General features: G+C 34.9%; 2 protein-coding genes and 1 long non-coding RNA gene across 6 annotated transcripts; 1 reads left to right on the top strand and 2 right to left on the bottom strand.

The window, feature by feature from the left end:
- Positions 1-4,970: 4,970 nt before the first annotated feature.
- Positions 4,971-6,530, bottom strand: LOC137822026 (uncharacterized). The gene is made up of 3 exons (XR_011082913.2): positions 6,393-6,530; positions 6,167-6,241; positions 4,971-5,391 (listed from the first exon to the last, which is right to left on the bottom strand). It is a non-coding gene; the product is annotated as an uncharacterized LOC137822026 (long non-coding RNA).
- A 2,238-nt stretch (positions 6,531-8,768) lies between these two features.
- LOC137820772 (lipase class 3 family protein) lies at positions 8,769-14,062 on the top strand. Of its 2 annotated transcripts, none has more exons than XM_068625013.2 (7): positions 8,769-9,480; positions 9,631-9,828; positions 11,174-11,446; positions 11,696-11,798; positions 12,319-12,437; positions 12,674-12,850; positions 13,087-14,062. In XM_068625013.2, the coding sequence occupies exons 1-7, from the start codon at positions 9,178-9,180 to the stop codon at positions 13,837-13,839; spliced, it is 1,926 nt and encodes a 641-aa protein (XP_068481114.1). In that variant the 5' UTR covers positions 8,769-9,177; the 3' UTR covers positions 13,840-14,062. The 2 variants fall into 2 exon arrangements, with proteins under 2 accessions (XP_068481114.1, XP_090151708.1); XM_090295582.1 differs by having other exon boundaries at positions 8,960-9,480; positions 9,631-10,040.
- A 669-nt stretch (positions 14,063-14,731) lies between these two features.
- On the bottom strand, positions 14,732-17,911 carry LOC137823166 (uncharacterized). 3 transcript variants are annotated; one of them, XR_016515726.1, is made up of 8 exons: positions 17,557-17,911; positions 17,345-17,475; positions 17,108-17,185; positions 16,920-16,978; positions 16,785-16,829; positions 16,623-16,674; positions 15,618-15,714; positions 14,732-15,249 (listed from the first exon to the last, which is right to left on the bottom strand). XR_016515726.1 is itself a non-coding variant. In XM_068628318.2 (8 exons), the coding sequence occupies exons 1-8, from the start codon at positions 17,810-17,812 to the stop codon at positions 15,084-15,086; spliced, it is 870 nt and encodes a 289-aa protein (XP_068484419.1). In that variant the 5' UTR covers positions 17,813-17,911; the 3' UTR covers positions 14,732-15,083. The 3 variants fall into 3 exon arrangements, 2 of the variants coding, with proteins under 2 accessions (XP_068484419.1, XP_090151707.1); XM_068628318.2 differs by having other exon boundaries at positions 16,934-16,978; XM_090295581.1 differs by having other exon boundaries at positions 15,618-15,724; positions 16,934-16,971.
- Between the last annotated feature and the right edge of the window lie 33 nt (positions 17,912-17,944).

The following is a 17,944-nucleotide window of genomic DNA, read 5'->3' as shown; positions in this document are numbered from 1 at the left end:
ACTTCTCAACTGACCCACCAAGATTGATGACTAAATCCTAAGGAAAAACAGAGAACAAAGGATATTTAGAGTAAAAATGAACTTACTCTGTTTGAAAATCTGATCGGGTAGAAATGTTCCTTAACTCCTCTGCTACAACGTGGTATGATTAGATTCTAAAATAGATGAGGTATAGAGTGAGAAATTTAGAGAGAAGATAGAAGGGAGAGATGGAGAGAGAAAGAGAAAGAGGTTTCGTGTGGGGGGGGGGGGGGGGGGGGGGGGGGCAGGGGTCTCTGTTTCTGCTTCTTTTTTTTTTTTAAAGGAAAAGTTGCTGTTACATTATCTCCAACTACAAAAATTTTCGTCCTCGAAAATGAACTTACCAATAAAGAGACTAAGGTATGATGCTCGTATCTCTTTTTCAATTTCCCAAGTGGAGTCTCCAGAGATGAGATCCCACAATACTTTCACCATGGGAATACTTCTTCCACGAAGTTGTTTCACTTGTGAATCTAAAATTCTGATTGGCTTTACTTCAAACGACAAATTTTCTTTGACCTGGATGGAATCAGACTCTAGAATGTGGCTAGGATCAGGCATATACTTTCGTAGCTGGGATACATGGAAAATATTGTGAATGTTAGCTAAAGGAGGAGGCAAAGCAATTTCATAAGCCACAGGGCCTATTCTCCTGAGAATTTGATAAGGTCCTATGAACTTAGGAGTCAATTTCTTGGATTTGAGTGCTCTTCCTACACCTGTGAACGGTGTAACTCTCAAAAAGACATGCTCACCCGCAGAGAATTCTAAAGGTCTTCTTCTTTGATCTGCATAAGATTTTTGCCTGCTGAGAGATGTTTTCAATCTTTCCTGAATCATTTTGACTTTCTCATTGGTTTGTTGTATTAATTCTGGTCCAATTAACACACTTTCACCATCCTGAAACCAGCACAAAGGTGTCCTACACTTTCTTCCGTACAATGCCTCGAAAGGAGCCATTCTTATGCTAGCTTGGTAACTGTTATTGTAAGTGAACTCTACCAATGGTAGAATTTCATCCCAACTGCCCAAATGATCTAACACACAAGTCCTAAGCAAATCTTCTAAGGACTGGATAGTTCTCTCTGATTGTCCATCAGTTTGAGGATGGTATGCTAAACTAAGTCTGAGTTTAGTCCCCAAAGCTTCTTGAAGTGTTTGCCAGAATCTGGAGGTGAATCTAGGATCTCTATCTGAAACTATGCTAGAGGGTACACCATGCAATCTGACTATTTCATCTATGTAAATTTGGGCCAACTTTCGCATAGAGATTCTCAAGTCTATAGGTAGGAAGTGTGCCGTCTTTGTTAGCCTGTCCACTATGACCCAAACAGAGTCATGCTTCCGCAAAGTACGTGGTAAGTGGGTAACAAAATCCATTGAGATACTGTCCCACTTCCACACTGGAATGTCTAACTGAGTTAACATGCCTCCAGGCCGTTGATGTTCAATCTTTGATTTCTGACAAGTCAGGCAACCAGCTACAAACTTAGCTACATCATTCTTCATGCCATGCCACCAATAAGACTTCTTGAGATCTTGATACATCTTGGTCATTCCTGGATGTAAACTGAGTTTGCTTTTATGACCTTCAGATAATATTGTTTGCTTTAGTTCATTATCTTCTGGTATACATATTCTATTTTTGAATCTCAAAATACCATCCACTCCTAAAGAGAAGTCTTTAGCTTTGTCAGTATTTAGTAAGCCCATGAAGTTCTTCAATTTTGAATCTTCCAACTGCTTCTCCTTCACCTTCTCCAGAAATTCATTAGTTATAACAAGTGTATTACAACTAATGCAATTTGAAGACATGGAAACCTCCAAATTCATACTCCTGAAATCTTCAATCAATGCTAGCTCTCTAATCATAAGCGACGACATTTGTATCTTTTTACGACTCAACGCATCTGCAACAACATTTGCTTTCCCAGGATGATATATTAGCTGGAAATCATAGTCTTTTAAAAATTCAATCCATCTCCTCTGCCTCATATTTAACTCCTTCTGATCAAACAAATACTTCAAGCTTTTATGATCACTGAACACATTAAAACTAACTCCGTAAAGAAAATGTATCCATATTTTTAAAGCAAAGACAACTGCTGCCAATTCTAGATCATGAGTTGGATAATTTCTTTCATGCACCTTTAACTGACGAGAAGCGTAGGCAACAACTTTCTTATTCTGCATCAAAACACAACCCAATCCCTGATAGGAAGCATCACAGAAAACTTCAAAAGACTGATTGGTATCAGGGATTGTCAATACAGGAGCATTAGTCAACCTTCTTTTCAACTCTTCAAAACTTCTCTCACATTGTTCAGTCCATGCAAAAGGATGATCCTTTCTAGTCAATTGGGTCAAAGGAGCCACTATTTTAGAAAAGCCTTCTATAAATCTCCTGTAATATCCTGCTAACCCGACAAAGCTTCTAATTTCTGTAACTGTTTTAGGACGTTCCCACTGAAGTACAACCTCCACTTTAGAAGGATCTACTGATATTCCCTGTGCAGAGATGACATGTCCTAAAAATTGTATTTCTGACATCCAGAAGTCACATTTTGAAAGTTTAGCATATAACTGTTTTTCTCTCAAAATGTTTAGGACGATTCTAAGATGTTCTGCATGTTCTTCCCTTGTACGAGAATAGATCAAGATATCATCTATGAACACTACCACAAACTTATCAAGAAAAGGTCTGAATATCTGATTCATATAATCCATGAAAATAGCTGGAGCATTAGTCACCCCAAATGGCATAACCAGAAATTCATAGTGACCATACCTTGATCTAAAAGCAGTCTTCTGAACATCTTCCGCTTTCACTGAAATTTGGTGATAACCTGAGCGCAAATCTATCTTAGAAAAGACAACTGCCCCATGCAACTGATCCATCAAGTCATCAATTCTAGGAAGAGGATATTTATTCTTTATTGTTAACTTGTTTAATTGTCTGTAATCTATGCATAGACGTGACGAACCATCTTTCTTCTTCACTAATAGCACTGGAGCTCCCCATGGAGAAACACTAGGTCGAATGAATTGCTTCTCCAATAAGTCTTCTAGTTGTTTCTTCAATTCAGCTAACTCCGCTGGTGCCATTCGATATGGAGAAATTGACACAGGGCCTGCTCCGGGAATCAAGTCTATTGCAAACTCTATCTCTCTTTTAGGTGGAAGTCCAAGAATCTCATCAGGAAATACATTCATAAACTCCTGAACTACAAACATATCTTTTTGTACTTTATCAGTAACTATAGAACAAGCCAAGAGCATAAAGCATTTTGCACCTTCTTGTATCTCTCTCTCAAACTGATGAGCTGAGATAACATGCATTCCTTCTAATTTAGGGAAAATTAACTTCTTCCGACCACAATCTATAAGGATATGATTAGCAGACAACCAATCCATTCCCAAGATAACCTCCAAATCTTTTAGAGGTATACAAATCATGTTGATCTTGTATCTCTGCCCATCTATAATTACTGGACACTCAGCACACATGGAAGAAGTTACTATAATACCTTCTGTTGGTGTAGATACCACCAACTCAAATTCTAATTCTCGGACTGGCAACTTAAGTTTCTTAGCACAATCAAAAGATATAAAAGAATGGGTTGCCCCAAAATCAAACAATACAGATAATTGTGTTCCAAGGATAGAACAAATACCTCTAACAAGGCTATCAGACTGTGAAGCTTCAACTCCACTAATAGCAAAAACTCTGCCAGCAGCTTTGGGTTTTTGATTACTATTTTGTTGTACTTGCTGCACTCCGCCAGAATTTGGAGCTCCCAATTGGACACTACAGTCTTTTGTTGCATGACCATACCTGTGACATCTATCACATGTCACATTTGACACTGGATGAGGGCAAAATCTAACAACATGTGGCCCACCGCATCTAAAACATCTGAAACTAGGTGGTGATTGAGAACTGGGTCTTCCACTGCTATAAGATTGAGGTTTGAAATAAGGTTTCTTTCTATCTTCATATTTAGGCATGCTTTTAGAAGGTCCTCCCACTTGAGGCTTAGCAAGTCTGCTACTACTTTTCAAACTCTCCACTACTTTTGCTTTCTCCACTAGGGCAGGGAAATCTCTAATGGACATAGGAATCACCACTTCTTTAAGTTCTTGCTTCAATCTAAACTCAAATTTTCTACATCTCCAAGCCTCAGTCATGGTCTGGGTGTAGAATCTAGCTAGGTGTTTGAACCTAGTAGCATATTCTGTGACTGAAAGATTTCCTTGTTCCAGCTGCATGAATTCAATTTCTTTTGCATACCTGACACTATCAGGAAAATACTCCTCTAGGAACCTTACTTTGAAGTTCTCCCAAGTAGCATCTTCACCTTTGTCTTCCATCATTTGCTTCATGCCTATCCACCAAAACTCAGCTTCTTCAATAAGCATATAGATGGCATAAGATAACTTTCTCTCTTCAGGGCATTGAGTAGCTTCAAAGATTCTTTCTATGTCTCTCACCCACTGGTCTGCTCCATCTGGATTTACCTTGCCATTAAATTTGGATGGATTGTGTCTCAAAAAATCCTCCAGACTAAAGGTATGGGGTTGTTGATGAAGTTGAGATGCTTCTGCTGCTAATCTAGCTGTTTCTAATTGATGAAGGGCGGCCTGATGCTGTTGTGCCATAGTAGCACTCTGTTGTTGCAAGGCTGTTGCCATCATCTCTATTGCCCGAGCTAAGTTGGGCATATCTACTGGTGGAGGAGGAGTAGGTGGTCTACGTGCCATCTACTAAGCACATAAAGAATTGGATTAGAAACTACTAAAATTTTCAGCTACATCTTTAAGACAAATTAACTTAAAATAAATAATCACACAAAATAGATACAAAATCAATCAAGACTTATCTCTAAAATGTATTCTAGCTACTTAGAATTAAGATAGAAAATAATATTGATTTAGTCATGAGTGTGCACCATCACCACTCTATCAAGATTCTTTTCACTCTTAATACTTTCATCTTTATTCATAACAATTAACTTGACTCGAACACAAACAAGATTTCAAGAAAAACAACTTTGTCAAACATCTCATTAGAAACTTTTAACTAAGTCTTGAGGCTAAACTTAAACAAAAATCTACACGCAAGAGAAACAAAATAAACCCACTACCCTCAGGTTATCCTAAGGATGAACCGCTCTGATACCATTAAATGTAACACCCCATAATTTACATATAACTATTACAATAAAAGTTCTACCAGTTTCTATACAAACTTGGAGTTTTTCAAAAACATTCCTAATACATGATTAGGATTTATAGAAATACAATTTACATATCCACAACTCAAAATAAGACTTTGAACCCTCTAAGGCTCTCCTGCACTTGTATGGTCATCTGCTCGTGTACATAGTACAGTCATCGCAGTTCAAACACAACAAGAAAAGCAAGGGTAAGCGACTAAAAATAGAATTTTATAATATACACACTTAAATCCAAAGAGAAACCAAATTACATGATCAATTTATCAAATTATTCAATTTTCTTCAAATCTCAACAATAAATAATCACATAGATCTCACATGGATCTACACATCAGAATATTCAACAAACAACGTCTTCCGAAAGACCCGTATTAAGTAAGTCCTACCAGAGACTAACACCTGATCCAAAGATTACCAGTGAATCCAACAGAAAGGATCAGGGTAAGTTCAATACAACCCAAGCCGTGCATCTCATATGTCACGGTGTGCATGAACTCCCCCATCAGCTTCTCACCACCTGATATCTTAGTCTATGTGACTTAGATCATCAGTGAAGCTCGGAGATCTCTGTTACCACATTGGCATCAATACTTAATACACAACAAACATCAGCCCATACATTATCCCAAATGTATGAATTCAATTCCATATCATTCCGTCATACAATATCATTCAAAAAGTTATCCACAATATTCAAAAGTTTATTTGACATAAAAAAAATACACTTTAATACTAAATCATCAAAACCCAATATTTCCACAAATTTAAATAATATATAAACAAACAACCCAATATAAATAAACACACAACATCCCTGCAAGAGAAATTGAATATTGGAACCACGTCCCTTCCGCATTCAGATCTTCTATCCTAGGGTGCTATTAAAAATTAAATTTAGCTTCCCTTACCTCAATTGCTTGCTTTCCAAGCAACTTTTAGAATTTTATTCCCCACCGTTCGGATAAGCTTCAAGATTTACGGGCCTAATGCAAATTATTCAAACAGAACAAAATTTCAGTATATAGTAGAATAAGTTGAGAGGATTAAACTTCTCAACTGACCCCACCAAGATTGGTGACTAAATCCTAAGGAAAAACAGAGAACAAAGGATATTTAGAGTAAAAATGAACTTACTCTGTTTGAAAATCTGATCGGGTAAAAATGTTCTTTAACTCCTCTGCTACAACGTGGTATGATTAGATTCTAAAATAGATGAGGTATAGAGTGAGAAATTTAGAGAGAAGGTAGAAGGGAGAGATGGAGAGAGAAAGAGGTTTCGTGTGTGGGGGCAGGGATCTCTGTTTCTGTTTTTTTTTTTTAAAGGAGAAGTTGCTGTTACAATAATTAAATCTAAATTAGAAATATATAAAATAATGAGTTGTTTATCTTTTTATTTATTTATTTATTAAAAAAACAGAAAGTAAATTGTTTAAAAAAAAATGTAACATTTTCATATTTTCTGATATAAAAAAACAACTCAATAGAATTGTACCCATTATAAAAAAATAGAATACATGTAAATTTTTGTGGATGAAGTATTTACTTACATACACATCAAAACACCACTCATTTCCAACCACAAAATGAGACACTTCCCCACCTTTTTTCTTTGTTTAATCTTATCCTAATAGTCACATCATCTCATGACAATAAAAACCTTATATTAAGCACCAAATATTTTATTTGTTTCATAGAAAGTGCCACTAATACTATATTAATATTAATACTAATACTAATATTAATATTAATAGTAATACTAATATTAATATTAATATTAATTCTAATACTAAACCTGGGATGAATGAAGAAAGTGCAGTGGGTCCCACATTGTTGGGTTGGATCCAACCACCAACCAATCTTATTGCACCGCTTCCTTCTAACTGTCCTTTTCTTCTACATTCTAATTTTCATATTTTTTATTCTTAAATATTTATATTTTTTTAGTTGCTAAATAATTTTCAGTTCACACACCATCAAGTGATAATGAATAATTTATTTTGGCAAACTTAAGTTTTCATTGAGAAAGTCTAATCCATTGGTTGAATTATGTGTAATAATATATTACAAGTTTACTTTATCTAAAACGATATCTAATAAGATTTTTTTCAATAAGAATTCTTTCATTTTTTTTTATATATATATATATAAATTATCAATAAAAAATCATTAAATAAAATTTAATTTTAAAAATAAAAAATAATTAACTATTATATTAATTAAATTAAATAATATTGTAAAAACTAAAAAATTTACTAAAACTAAAAAATTTTTGATAATTAACTAGTTAGATATCAATTTAAAAATTATTTATTAATAATATAAACTAATTTAAAAATCAATAATTTTTTTTATTTTTTAATGATATATAATTTAATCATTATAACAATTAACTATTTTTTTAAAATTAATTTTTATTTAATAATTTTTTTAGGAAAATATTTAAAATATTTTCTAAATTTAAAAATTATTTTTTAACTAATATTTAATTACTTATTAAAATTTTAACAATTTAATATCTTATAACTTTAGAATAATATTTAATTCATTTAAGTCATGATACATTGCTGACCGAGTTGTTAGTGTATTTGTTATATTTGATGTTGTTATTTAATAACAAATAAACTATACAAACTATAACGTTAACAAATTGTATCAAAAATAATTTTTAAAAAAAGTTTAAGAAAAAAATATTAAATACGATATTGTAATTCAAGTTTTGTTATGCTAATAAAGTATAAGAAAATATATTATGATAGGGTAAAACATTTTCATGCCTTTATTTAATAATTTGTGATTTTTCAAAAACATCTCATATTTTTTTAAATTAATTCTGTTGTTGACACATCGCATTTGATTTTTTTTATAAATTTAATGTAAAAAAAATCAAGGATTAAATAGATTATATTAATTATGCATTTTCATTTTGTGATTCAGTTATAGATTATCGTGTTATGATATAACCAAACGCGTATATAAAGGGACAAATGATTGAATCATCTTAATTATTAAAAAATATAGTTTTATGAGAAAATAATTATTCTTTATAATATTTAGTTTAAAATCAAGTGTAGAATGATTTCTAATCAATTTAAAATGCATAAATTTTACTTGAGTAATACATTAAAATAATTAAGTTCATGAACTTCTTAAAAAAACTACTCATATTCATAAATAAAAGTAATTTTATTTCTTCTTTTAATATAACTATTTTCAACCAAAATTTTAAAATATTAGCTAAACATAAATTATTTTTTAAAATTTAAAATGATATTACTTACTTTTTTATCAATTATTTTTACTCACTATTTTATTAATTATATTATTTTTGTACTTCATTTTTTATTAACTTATATAATATAGATAGATAAAACAGTATAAAAAGTTTGGTAATTGTTTCATTAAAATTAAAAATATTATATTTTTTAAGTTTTACAAATAAAAAGCTAAAAGAGAGTAATAAATAATTTCAAATAAAAAAAAAATTCTCAAATCAAATTCAAGTTAGCGTTAATTCCTTTGATAATAGATTTAAACGAAAAAATCAAACTAAACGGTTTTAAAGTGTTTGCACTGGAATCAAATAATACTTCACCATAATGTCCAATCTACCCTTTAATTATCCAAAAATATTCGAAATAACCAAAGGGCATTATGGTAATCATGTGAAAACACTATACGAAGCTTGTTGTTTCAGATGATGTGTTCCCAGTGGGTGACCTTCCCCATAAAGAGAAGGAACACCCAATATTCTGTTTTTCTGTCACAATTCCCATTTCACAACCCAAACCCCAAATTTATAATCTTTTTCCAAACCCCATTGTTTTTCCTAAGAGAAAATTCCCTCTAATTCCGTTCATTTGTCGCGTTTTTTCGATTCTTGACGGGGTTTTCTCGGCGCGTGGCCGATCTCCGGCAGCAAATGGCGGCGGGGACAATGGCGACGGCGGCCGGGGCGGTGGTGATGCTGTACTATGTGCTGAGCCGGCGGCTATCGCGGAAGACGGAGGAGGATAGCGAGGATCACGGCGGCGGCGACGTGTCGAAATCGAGCAGATCGGTTCGTCGGAAAAGGCTTTCGAGGCGCCCGGCTCAGGCTCCGGCGACGCTGCTGGAGTCGATCGGAACGCTGTCGGAGACCTTGAGGTTCACGTATTCCGAGACCCTCGGGAAGTGGCCCATCGGCGATTTGGCCTTCGGCATCAACTACTTCATGCGCAAGCAGGTAATTTTATGAGATTCTGAATAGAATTGAATGTTTTTAAGTGACTTTGAGCGGTTTTCTGTTTCTGGGCATGTAGAAAGGTGCAGGCTTTTTGGGGATTGTGACTTGATGAATAATGGGTGTGTGCGTGTGATGGTTTGCACTTTGCAGGGTAATTTGGCAGTTGCAAGTGTCTATGCTGGGAGTGATTCTGTGCAGCTCAAGGGGGATGAGATAATTGTGGAGCTCTATGAGTTGTTGAGGCTTTTGACTTTGTGTATGCTTTTCTCCAAGAAGCCGTTTCCTGTGTTTTTAGATTCTGCTGGGTTTTCCCTTGATGATGTGCTCATTCAGAAGCCGAAAGCTGGGGTATGTTTTGTCCTTATGCTCTCTCTCTCTCTCTATGCTCTATTACTTTTTATTTGTGTATTTTATATAATTTGGGGTGAGTGGTGGAGAGGAGTAGGACAGACCACACGCTCTCACATAGAGAGTCTGACTCAGCGCTCAGATGAGTTTAGAGATAGTGGCATCATTCTCACCTTTGTTCAGAAGGAAACGACAATGAATTGAATCCAAAGGTCATTCTACTTGTATATTGATCCTCTCTGTAAATATATTATATACTAAAAAGAAAACTATTACCACAAAAACACAAGTTTTTGTTAGGGTCCTTTGTAGGTGACATAAAGTGCTGTTACGTTTCCCATTTCATGTTTGTCCCCATATTTGGTTATATAGGAAAACTTTGTTGACTCTTTTGAGATAAGAGAGACGTATAGTTTGGATTACCCGTGGTGTATTAGGCTTTGAAAATGACACTTTTTTAACACTATTTTTTTCTTGTTTTTTTTTGTTAACATTAAGAGATTAAGAGATAAGAGACCCCTGGTGGCTTAAGGAGATAGAGAGACAAAAAACCTACAAACGATTCAACATGTCACATTAGAGAATCCTATCCCCCCCCTTGCAGATTTGTATCTGAATGTAAAATTTATGTTTTGTAGTGGAAGTGTGCATAAGCTGATAAAACAAGGTGTATTTCAAATTTAAATCCCAAGAGATTAAAGACAAAATGAGTATACAAAGCCAGGTTACCTTTTTTAGATTATCAGTTTTAATTTTATCTTTCACTATAGCAAATAGGTTTATTGCAACTATAATTTTTCGATTGTTACTCTGTTGTAAATTGTCAGTATTTAGAGAAGTCTGGAATGTTGGCTTAGCATAGTGAGTAATCTGTTAAAGCAATCAAAGATTTGTTATTCATGTCCTAAGAACTCGCGAGGGAGGCTTGTGCTGTACAAAGCTGTGATGTTATAAATTCCCTGTAAGATTATAACTTGGGTTATTCATTTATTTTATCACCATTTGAAGCTTCAATGACTTAAATGACCAATGCTCTCAAAGGAAGGAATGAGCTAAATAAAAAAGTGAGGTAGTGTCTTTGTTAGTATGAGATGATGATTATTGGTTTCTAGAGAAACACGCAAACAGGTGTAGACTTGAGTTTTAATTCTGAAAATATTGGTGACTCTGTCTCCTATTTCAGTCATTAATTTTACAAAATATGATCTGCCTTGTCCTGGAAAAGTATGCTTCTGCTATTTCTCTCTCTCTCTCTCTCTCTCTCACTGTGATCTTCTGTAATATTTCCACATGTTTTCCTATTTTTTTCTCAATTTGATGATCTATGACATGATATATTTTGCAGCTTCTGAAACCTGCATTTACAATTATATGTGATAGACAATCAAAATGTTTACTTCTACTGATCCGGGGTACTCATAGCATAAAGGACACACTGACAGCTGCAACCGGTGCTGTAGTCCCTTTTCACCATTCTGTTTTAAATGATGGTGGGATCAGCAACTTGGTTTTAGGATATGCACATTGTGGTATGGTTGCTGCTGCTAGATGGATTGCAAAGCTTTGCACTCCTACCCTACATAAGGCTCTTGATGAATTTCCAGACTTCAAAGTCAAGGTATTGTTTTTAAACATTTAATTTGGAACAACTGTATCATTACATTAGTGTGTACTGAATTGATGACCCACTGGTCATGGATATGTTATAGGATCATATTTTTTTCTCTCATTTCTTTGTTCCTTACACTATTCCTTTTTTCATAATTTTTAAATTATATTTCACTTTTTTATTTTATCTAACGACTGTTGCATACATGCCTGTATAAGTATGTTTATTAAACAGTAATCCTATTTCGTGGTTCTATAGATTGTTGGGCACTCACTTGGTGGTGGTACTGCTGCACTATTGACCTATATTCTTAGAGAGCAGAAAGAGTTCTCTTCAAGCACATGTGTCACTTTTGCTCCAGGCATGTACCTACGAAATTTTTATTCAGTTGACCTATTAGATCATTTATCAGTTTCTGCATTTTTGTAACCACATCTCATTTTGATGGTGGATGTGCATGCTAGACTGCAAGTTCACTGAAGTTTCTGTGGCAATGAGAGATTTCCAATTACTTCAGCTTATTGTTATTGCCCATCATGAGATGTACTATATCAACGTGGTTTCTATTTTTCTTGTGATTTGTTTGTTCACAAAGTTGATGGTTTTGTTACAGGTTTAACACTTAATAGCAAGCATGCCTATTTTGCCTTAGAATGTAATAGTTTCTAGTTACGTCTTCAAATAAACACTAGAGCAGAGATGAGTGAAGAATGTAACATCTCATAATATTCATTTCTTTTGAAAATCCTTATTCACTCCAATTGTTGTCTATGATTTTCTTTGATTATTATTTCTTAGAATTTTCTCTAACATGGGATCCTTTCCAGTCTTACCATACAACTGTTACTAAATTCCTTGTATCATGACTGTCTCTTTTGCAGCTGCCTGTATGACATGGGAGTTAGCAGAATCGGGAAAACACTTCATCACTACCATCATAAATGGTTCTGACTTGGTACCAACATTTTCAACTTCATCTATTGATGATCTCCGCTCCGAGGTGAGCTAGCTAGGACTTAATGTTCATTACTTAATTTGTGGAGTGACTATTGCCATTCCTAGTAAGCTAGTTCTATCTAAAAGGCTTTTTTTCTTTATCACAAAACTATAATTTTGAGAAATTATGCAAAAGTTAATTAAACAGGAGTGACAATGGACCATGCTGGAGCTGTACATTAGACTAAATTCCTGAGGTAATCTTGCTTCTGCATCTAACTCAAGTTGGTTTGTAACTAGGTCACTGCATCCTCTTGGTTGAATGATTTACGCGATCAGGTTGAACATACAAAGGTCCTGAATGTTGTCTACCGATCTGCAACCGCACTTGGATCTCGCCTACCATCTATATCTAGTGCAAAAGCTAGGGTAGCTGGTGCTGGTGCTATTCTGTGGCCAGTAACCAGTGGCACACAGGTAACTTCAACTTCAAGCTCTCTCATATCCAATTGACATTATTTAACCACTTCTGCACATTGCTATTTCGGATGTTGTTTTCAGTTTAGGGTTTAGTCAGTTGGTCAAGTCTGTACTTAACATAGACGGATGCTTTATCCTTGATCTTGACACTTACATGACTAGATATTCATTTTGTACAGGATTTCTTACACAGTGCATCCTTAATCTGATGTTGATCGTGTCTTATATTGCAGGTTGTGATGAGGCGTGCACAGAGTGTTGCTGAGGCTGTTGTCAGAACTCGTTCATCACTGTCATCATGGTCTTGCATGAGTGCGCGCCGCCGAAATGTGGGTCCATCAGTAAACTCTAAATCAGAGGATTTAACTGAAGCCTCTCTAATATCTGCAAGGAACACAGAATCTCTTATGACTGAAGAGGTAGTAGTAGAACCTATGCTTAAGGATGAAAATACATCCTCAAGTGGAGGATCTGGCCACGATGACACAGATGAAGAAGAGCCACTCATTCCTGCTAATCAAAACATTACTGCAGCAGTTGTGGATGACTTAACAGAGGGCCAGTTATGGTATGAACTGGAGAAGGAGCTTCAAAAACAGGATAATGCTCTGAACATTCATGCTCAAGAGGAAGAGGCTGCAGCAGCAAAAGAGATCACAGAAGAAGAGAGTCAACTTGTTGATGCTGCTGCAGAATGCAGTAGCAGTTCAATCACTACATCAGACAACTTGGACAGCCATCGATTTTATCCCCCTGGCAGGATCATGCATATCGTTCCTGTACCTTCATCAGATGAATCAAATTCAAATTCTGATGACCCTGTAGAAGAACATGTCACCTTATATGAAACTCCCAGAGAGTTGTACAGCAAGCTCAGACTTTCAAGAACCATGATAAATGATCATTACATGCCAATGTATAAGAAGATGATGGAACTATTAATACGAGAACTAGAGAAAGATAGCAGCTGTAATATTTTGAATTAAAGGAAACAAAATAGCAATTGCAGAATTGTTAGTGAACTGAGTACATATTTCCCTTCTTTTTTTATCCTTGCTGGCTACTGCCATGCTGTAGAAAATTTTGATTGTATGAATTTGATTCTTTTAAGGTAGGTACATGTATAAAATGAGAAATTAAGTGTATTTACTGTTCATTTAAAAAGGTTGTATATATAACAAACGGAAATGCAGTTTTTTTTTCAACTTATTTACTCGTTTTGGAGGAGTTAAATTTACTTGAATAGTATTTTTCATGAATGGTTCATAAGCATTGTATACTCCTAAATCACTTGTGGGAGGACTTGCGGTGCAGAAGTTAACTACGGAGATGCAGATCTATATATTTATTATAATTATGAATTATATAAATTAATAATAAAGATTTATGTATATAATTATGTTTTAATATTTTTTTAGCAGAAAGATGTTTTTTATAATTGGTTCTAAAAAATTTGTTTCTTATTTTTATAATCATAATAAAAATTTATACAATAAATTTGAATTTTTAGAAAATTAATGTTATTTCTCTTTTTTTAAAATAGGCTAAAACCGTGATAGAATTCTCATAAATTCAACAACAAATATTCTTTGAATTGGACATTTCATCGATATATGTCATACGAGTGTCTAATATTTGTTTAGGATTTAGGGTTTTAAGGATCACTATCTTAAATATAACACTTTGCTAAAACTTAACCATTAAGGATTAGGAGTAAAATCATGATGGAAAATCAATTTGTAAATATCACAAGCTATAGTTCTATTATATTATTGCTCCAAAATATTCAATTTTGGTGCTTTCACTAAACTAAAGTTTGCTATTTCATCCATGCCATAAGTTCTTAAGTCATCCCGCATATATATTGCAGTACCATGCTGAAGTAAATTGGAACTCATCACATTACCATAAAAAAGAGAAATTGAAGCACATGGTTTCTGAAACAAAAACACGTTTGGACCTTGGTCGCGAAAGAATAATGTGCTCAACCAAGGAAACAATGAAACGGTACTCAGCAATACAGTTCTTTTACACACATGCTCAGGTCAGTTGTATTGATGCTGTTCTTAGACTTGATATTCAACACTTACACCAAATCAGGAGAATGAAGATCGTGAATCAATTATTAAAGAATGTACAGTTTTGATATTGAAGAATCAAGCCATTCAGCCCATCTGCCATCACTTTACATTGACATTTTCATTGCAGTTAAAATTGCTTGTTGAAATTATCAACCGCCATAGCGGTGCTTGAGGGATTCAGGGGGCTGCTCTTCCATGATACCAGAACCTGTTGTTGCCAAGTACTCGCGAATGGTTGTTTTACGGTCAGCAAGATAAGTGTGATCCAGAAAATTGTTGTAGGCTGTTTCACCAAGATTCTTTGCTGCTAATACACTACAATGAGTTTCACTAATACTGTTAATTTACAGGGAATCTAACTCTAGACAAGGTTTAAATAGTGGAAAGCTTTGTTCGCCAATTATACTATTATGGTTTTGAGGAAACTAATAATTTTTTCTTTTGTTTCCAACATTGAAAGAAAATTGAAAAGGGATATGTGGAAACTTGTCAAGTAGACAGAAAGTGTAATGAGGAGCAATGTTGCCCGTGAATTTGTGACCTGTGTGAAGAGTCCTTGTTCCATTGAACTTTTTTACCGATTAAATCTTTAACTGGTGCCTTAGTTAACATAAGCCTTGTACTATTTCCCCTGTTCAGCATCTATTAAAAAAATGACAAATGGGTTTTCACCCAGTGCTTACCAGTGCCGAAGATAAATCCGACAAGGTAACACATCATCTCTCCAAATTTTATCTATATTCCACCGCCCATATTGCTGAAAATAGATTTCCTTGTTTCCTGAATGGAACTGTAATGTAAGAATGCATAAACGAAGACAAAAGATACTAAATAAGAAAGAAACAATCTAGGTACGGCAAAAGGCATGTATAAATAGACAATCAGATTTTTCTTTCATATAAAATATAGAAATCACTTAGAGTGGTAAGATTGGAGGAAAATAAAATCTAGTGAACCATTTTACCCTTCTTTCTGCCTAGCCAGAAAGTTATGAAACAGTGAGGAATGTCTAGTAATATTTTGATTTTTATAAATATCCCACCAAGCAGAATATAGAAAACTGATATTGCTATAAATAATTCAGTTAGTGTTGTACATTAGTTAAGTAGTTAGTAGGCTGTTAATTAACTGCTAGCTATTGTACAAAAAATAGTAATGTGATGTATTGCTATAGATAGACGTGTGAGAAATAAAATTTTAGAATCAGTACTCAAATCTCTTCTCTCTCCTTTTTCTTCACTGTTTTTACAAGTGTGTTTACTGTGTGTCCTACCATACATAAGAAGAAAAATTAAAGTCTCTAATAAGAACTTTATAACTTGTGATTACTTATAATCTTAGAGTCCCTTATCTCCTTTTCAGAAAAACCTCAGTGTCATCCATCAGTGAATCTTTTATATGCAAACAATAATAACAATTCGGAGAACATGTTGAAACTTCATAAAATAAATAGTTTTTCTATTTTGATCATCTAAATCCTCAAGAGTTTTTCCACAAATGCAACTCTATTTAATTCAAAAGAAATTAGGTGGCAATCTCCCTAATCAGTTTCTGTGGTTAGATTTAAGAATAGAAGACACTATCAACTATGCCGGACACAAACATGAAAAAAATATTTGGACAGAAACAGCTTTTCTAGTTTCCAAAGCCTCTTGCCCTTAAAAATTACCAAGCCAATGAAAAATTACCTTTGCATCTAATGTTGAAAAATTCCTCATCACTGTAACGGGCACAAAGAACCTGAAAATAATTTGGCACATCGAATGACCACTTTGCTAATTAAATAAGCAACATTTCTTATGAGCAGAGACAATTCATGCTTTGCCACGACAATAACAACCATCACATACCGCTGGAAAATCAAAAGCATTGCCATCAAGCGTTTCAGGAAGAACCTAACACACAAGCAACCAAAGATCTTAAGCCACCACAAACCAAAAATATCTGAAGACTCAAAATATAAAAGCAGCATGCTAAAAATCTACATCTTCATGCTTACAGCAAGAAACCGAAACTCAACCTCCCTCTTGATAAAATCTGGAATCTGCAAATTCATCCACAGAAAATATTAGCTCCAGAGCTCAAGCTAACAAAAAACCAGCCTCACTAAATCTGAAACTGCCAGATTCCCTGTATTTTAGACGCATAGAATTTAAAGTATTCAATACAGTACCTCGGATTTTCTGATCTCAAACACTGTTACCACAAGAGTTTCTCCTTCACATGGCTCCACACTCAAGCTCGAAATCTCCTGATAACATTTTCATCCAACACAGCATAAGCATCACATTTCCAACGTCCCTTCCAATTTTTCCTTATTTTCAATTTCACAATAAAACAAATAAAAATGGACTCGATTGTTCTTCTCAAACTATGAAGAAGTAACAGTTACGGTTTTGTCAGAACGAACCATGGTTTCGGGCTTTGCAATGGCGCGCTCGAAGAAAACAGGAGCGACGTGCGCGAAGACGCGCCGGAAGCTTTTCAACTGTGCGGTTCGGAAGTTCGCCAAATCGGGGAAAGTGCTTCGTGCGCTTCTCTCTGCGGAGGAAGGAACGGTTACGTTGATAAAGAGGAACAGTAATAGCAGAGAAAGTGAAGGTGGGAGCAATGATAGTTTACCGGAGAGGAGAGAGCCGAAGCCGCATATGGAGATGTAGCCGTCGGGAGAGAGGAGAGATTCGAAGTCGGACTCCTCGCTGAGTTCGGTGGGGATCGGAGAGGATGATCGGAGAGCGGCGGAGGCCATGGCGGTTTTTGAGACAGAAAGAGGAGCGAAAGAGAGTGAGAGAGTGGCGCGTTGGTGGGACGCGCGAAAGGCGAGTGATGAGAGTTGGAAGGGGAAGTTTATGGAGGCAATGATGGAGGCTATGTTCATCGTCCAGCAGCAACAAGCTGACTCGCGACACAGCGCGATTGAGCAGTTAGAATTTGTAGAGAACCTGTTGAATTCAGACACACAAATTCTTTTTATTTTTTCTTTATTAAAAATTTCGTCACATTCTCAAAA

The sequence above is a fragment of the Phaseolus vulgaris genome, chromosome 9 (genome assembly GCF_051622355.1).
Source record: "Phaseolus vulgaris cultivar YP4 chromosome 9, ASM5162235v1, whole genome shotgun sequence".
In the NCBI taxonomy this organism is placed as follows: Eukaryota; Viridiplantae; Streptophyta; class Magnoliopsida; order Fabales; family Fabaceae; genus Phaseolus; species Phaseolus vulgaris.
Note: the sequence above shows the minus strand (reverse complement) of the source record. Positions and strands in the feature narration are given on the sequence as shown.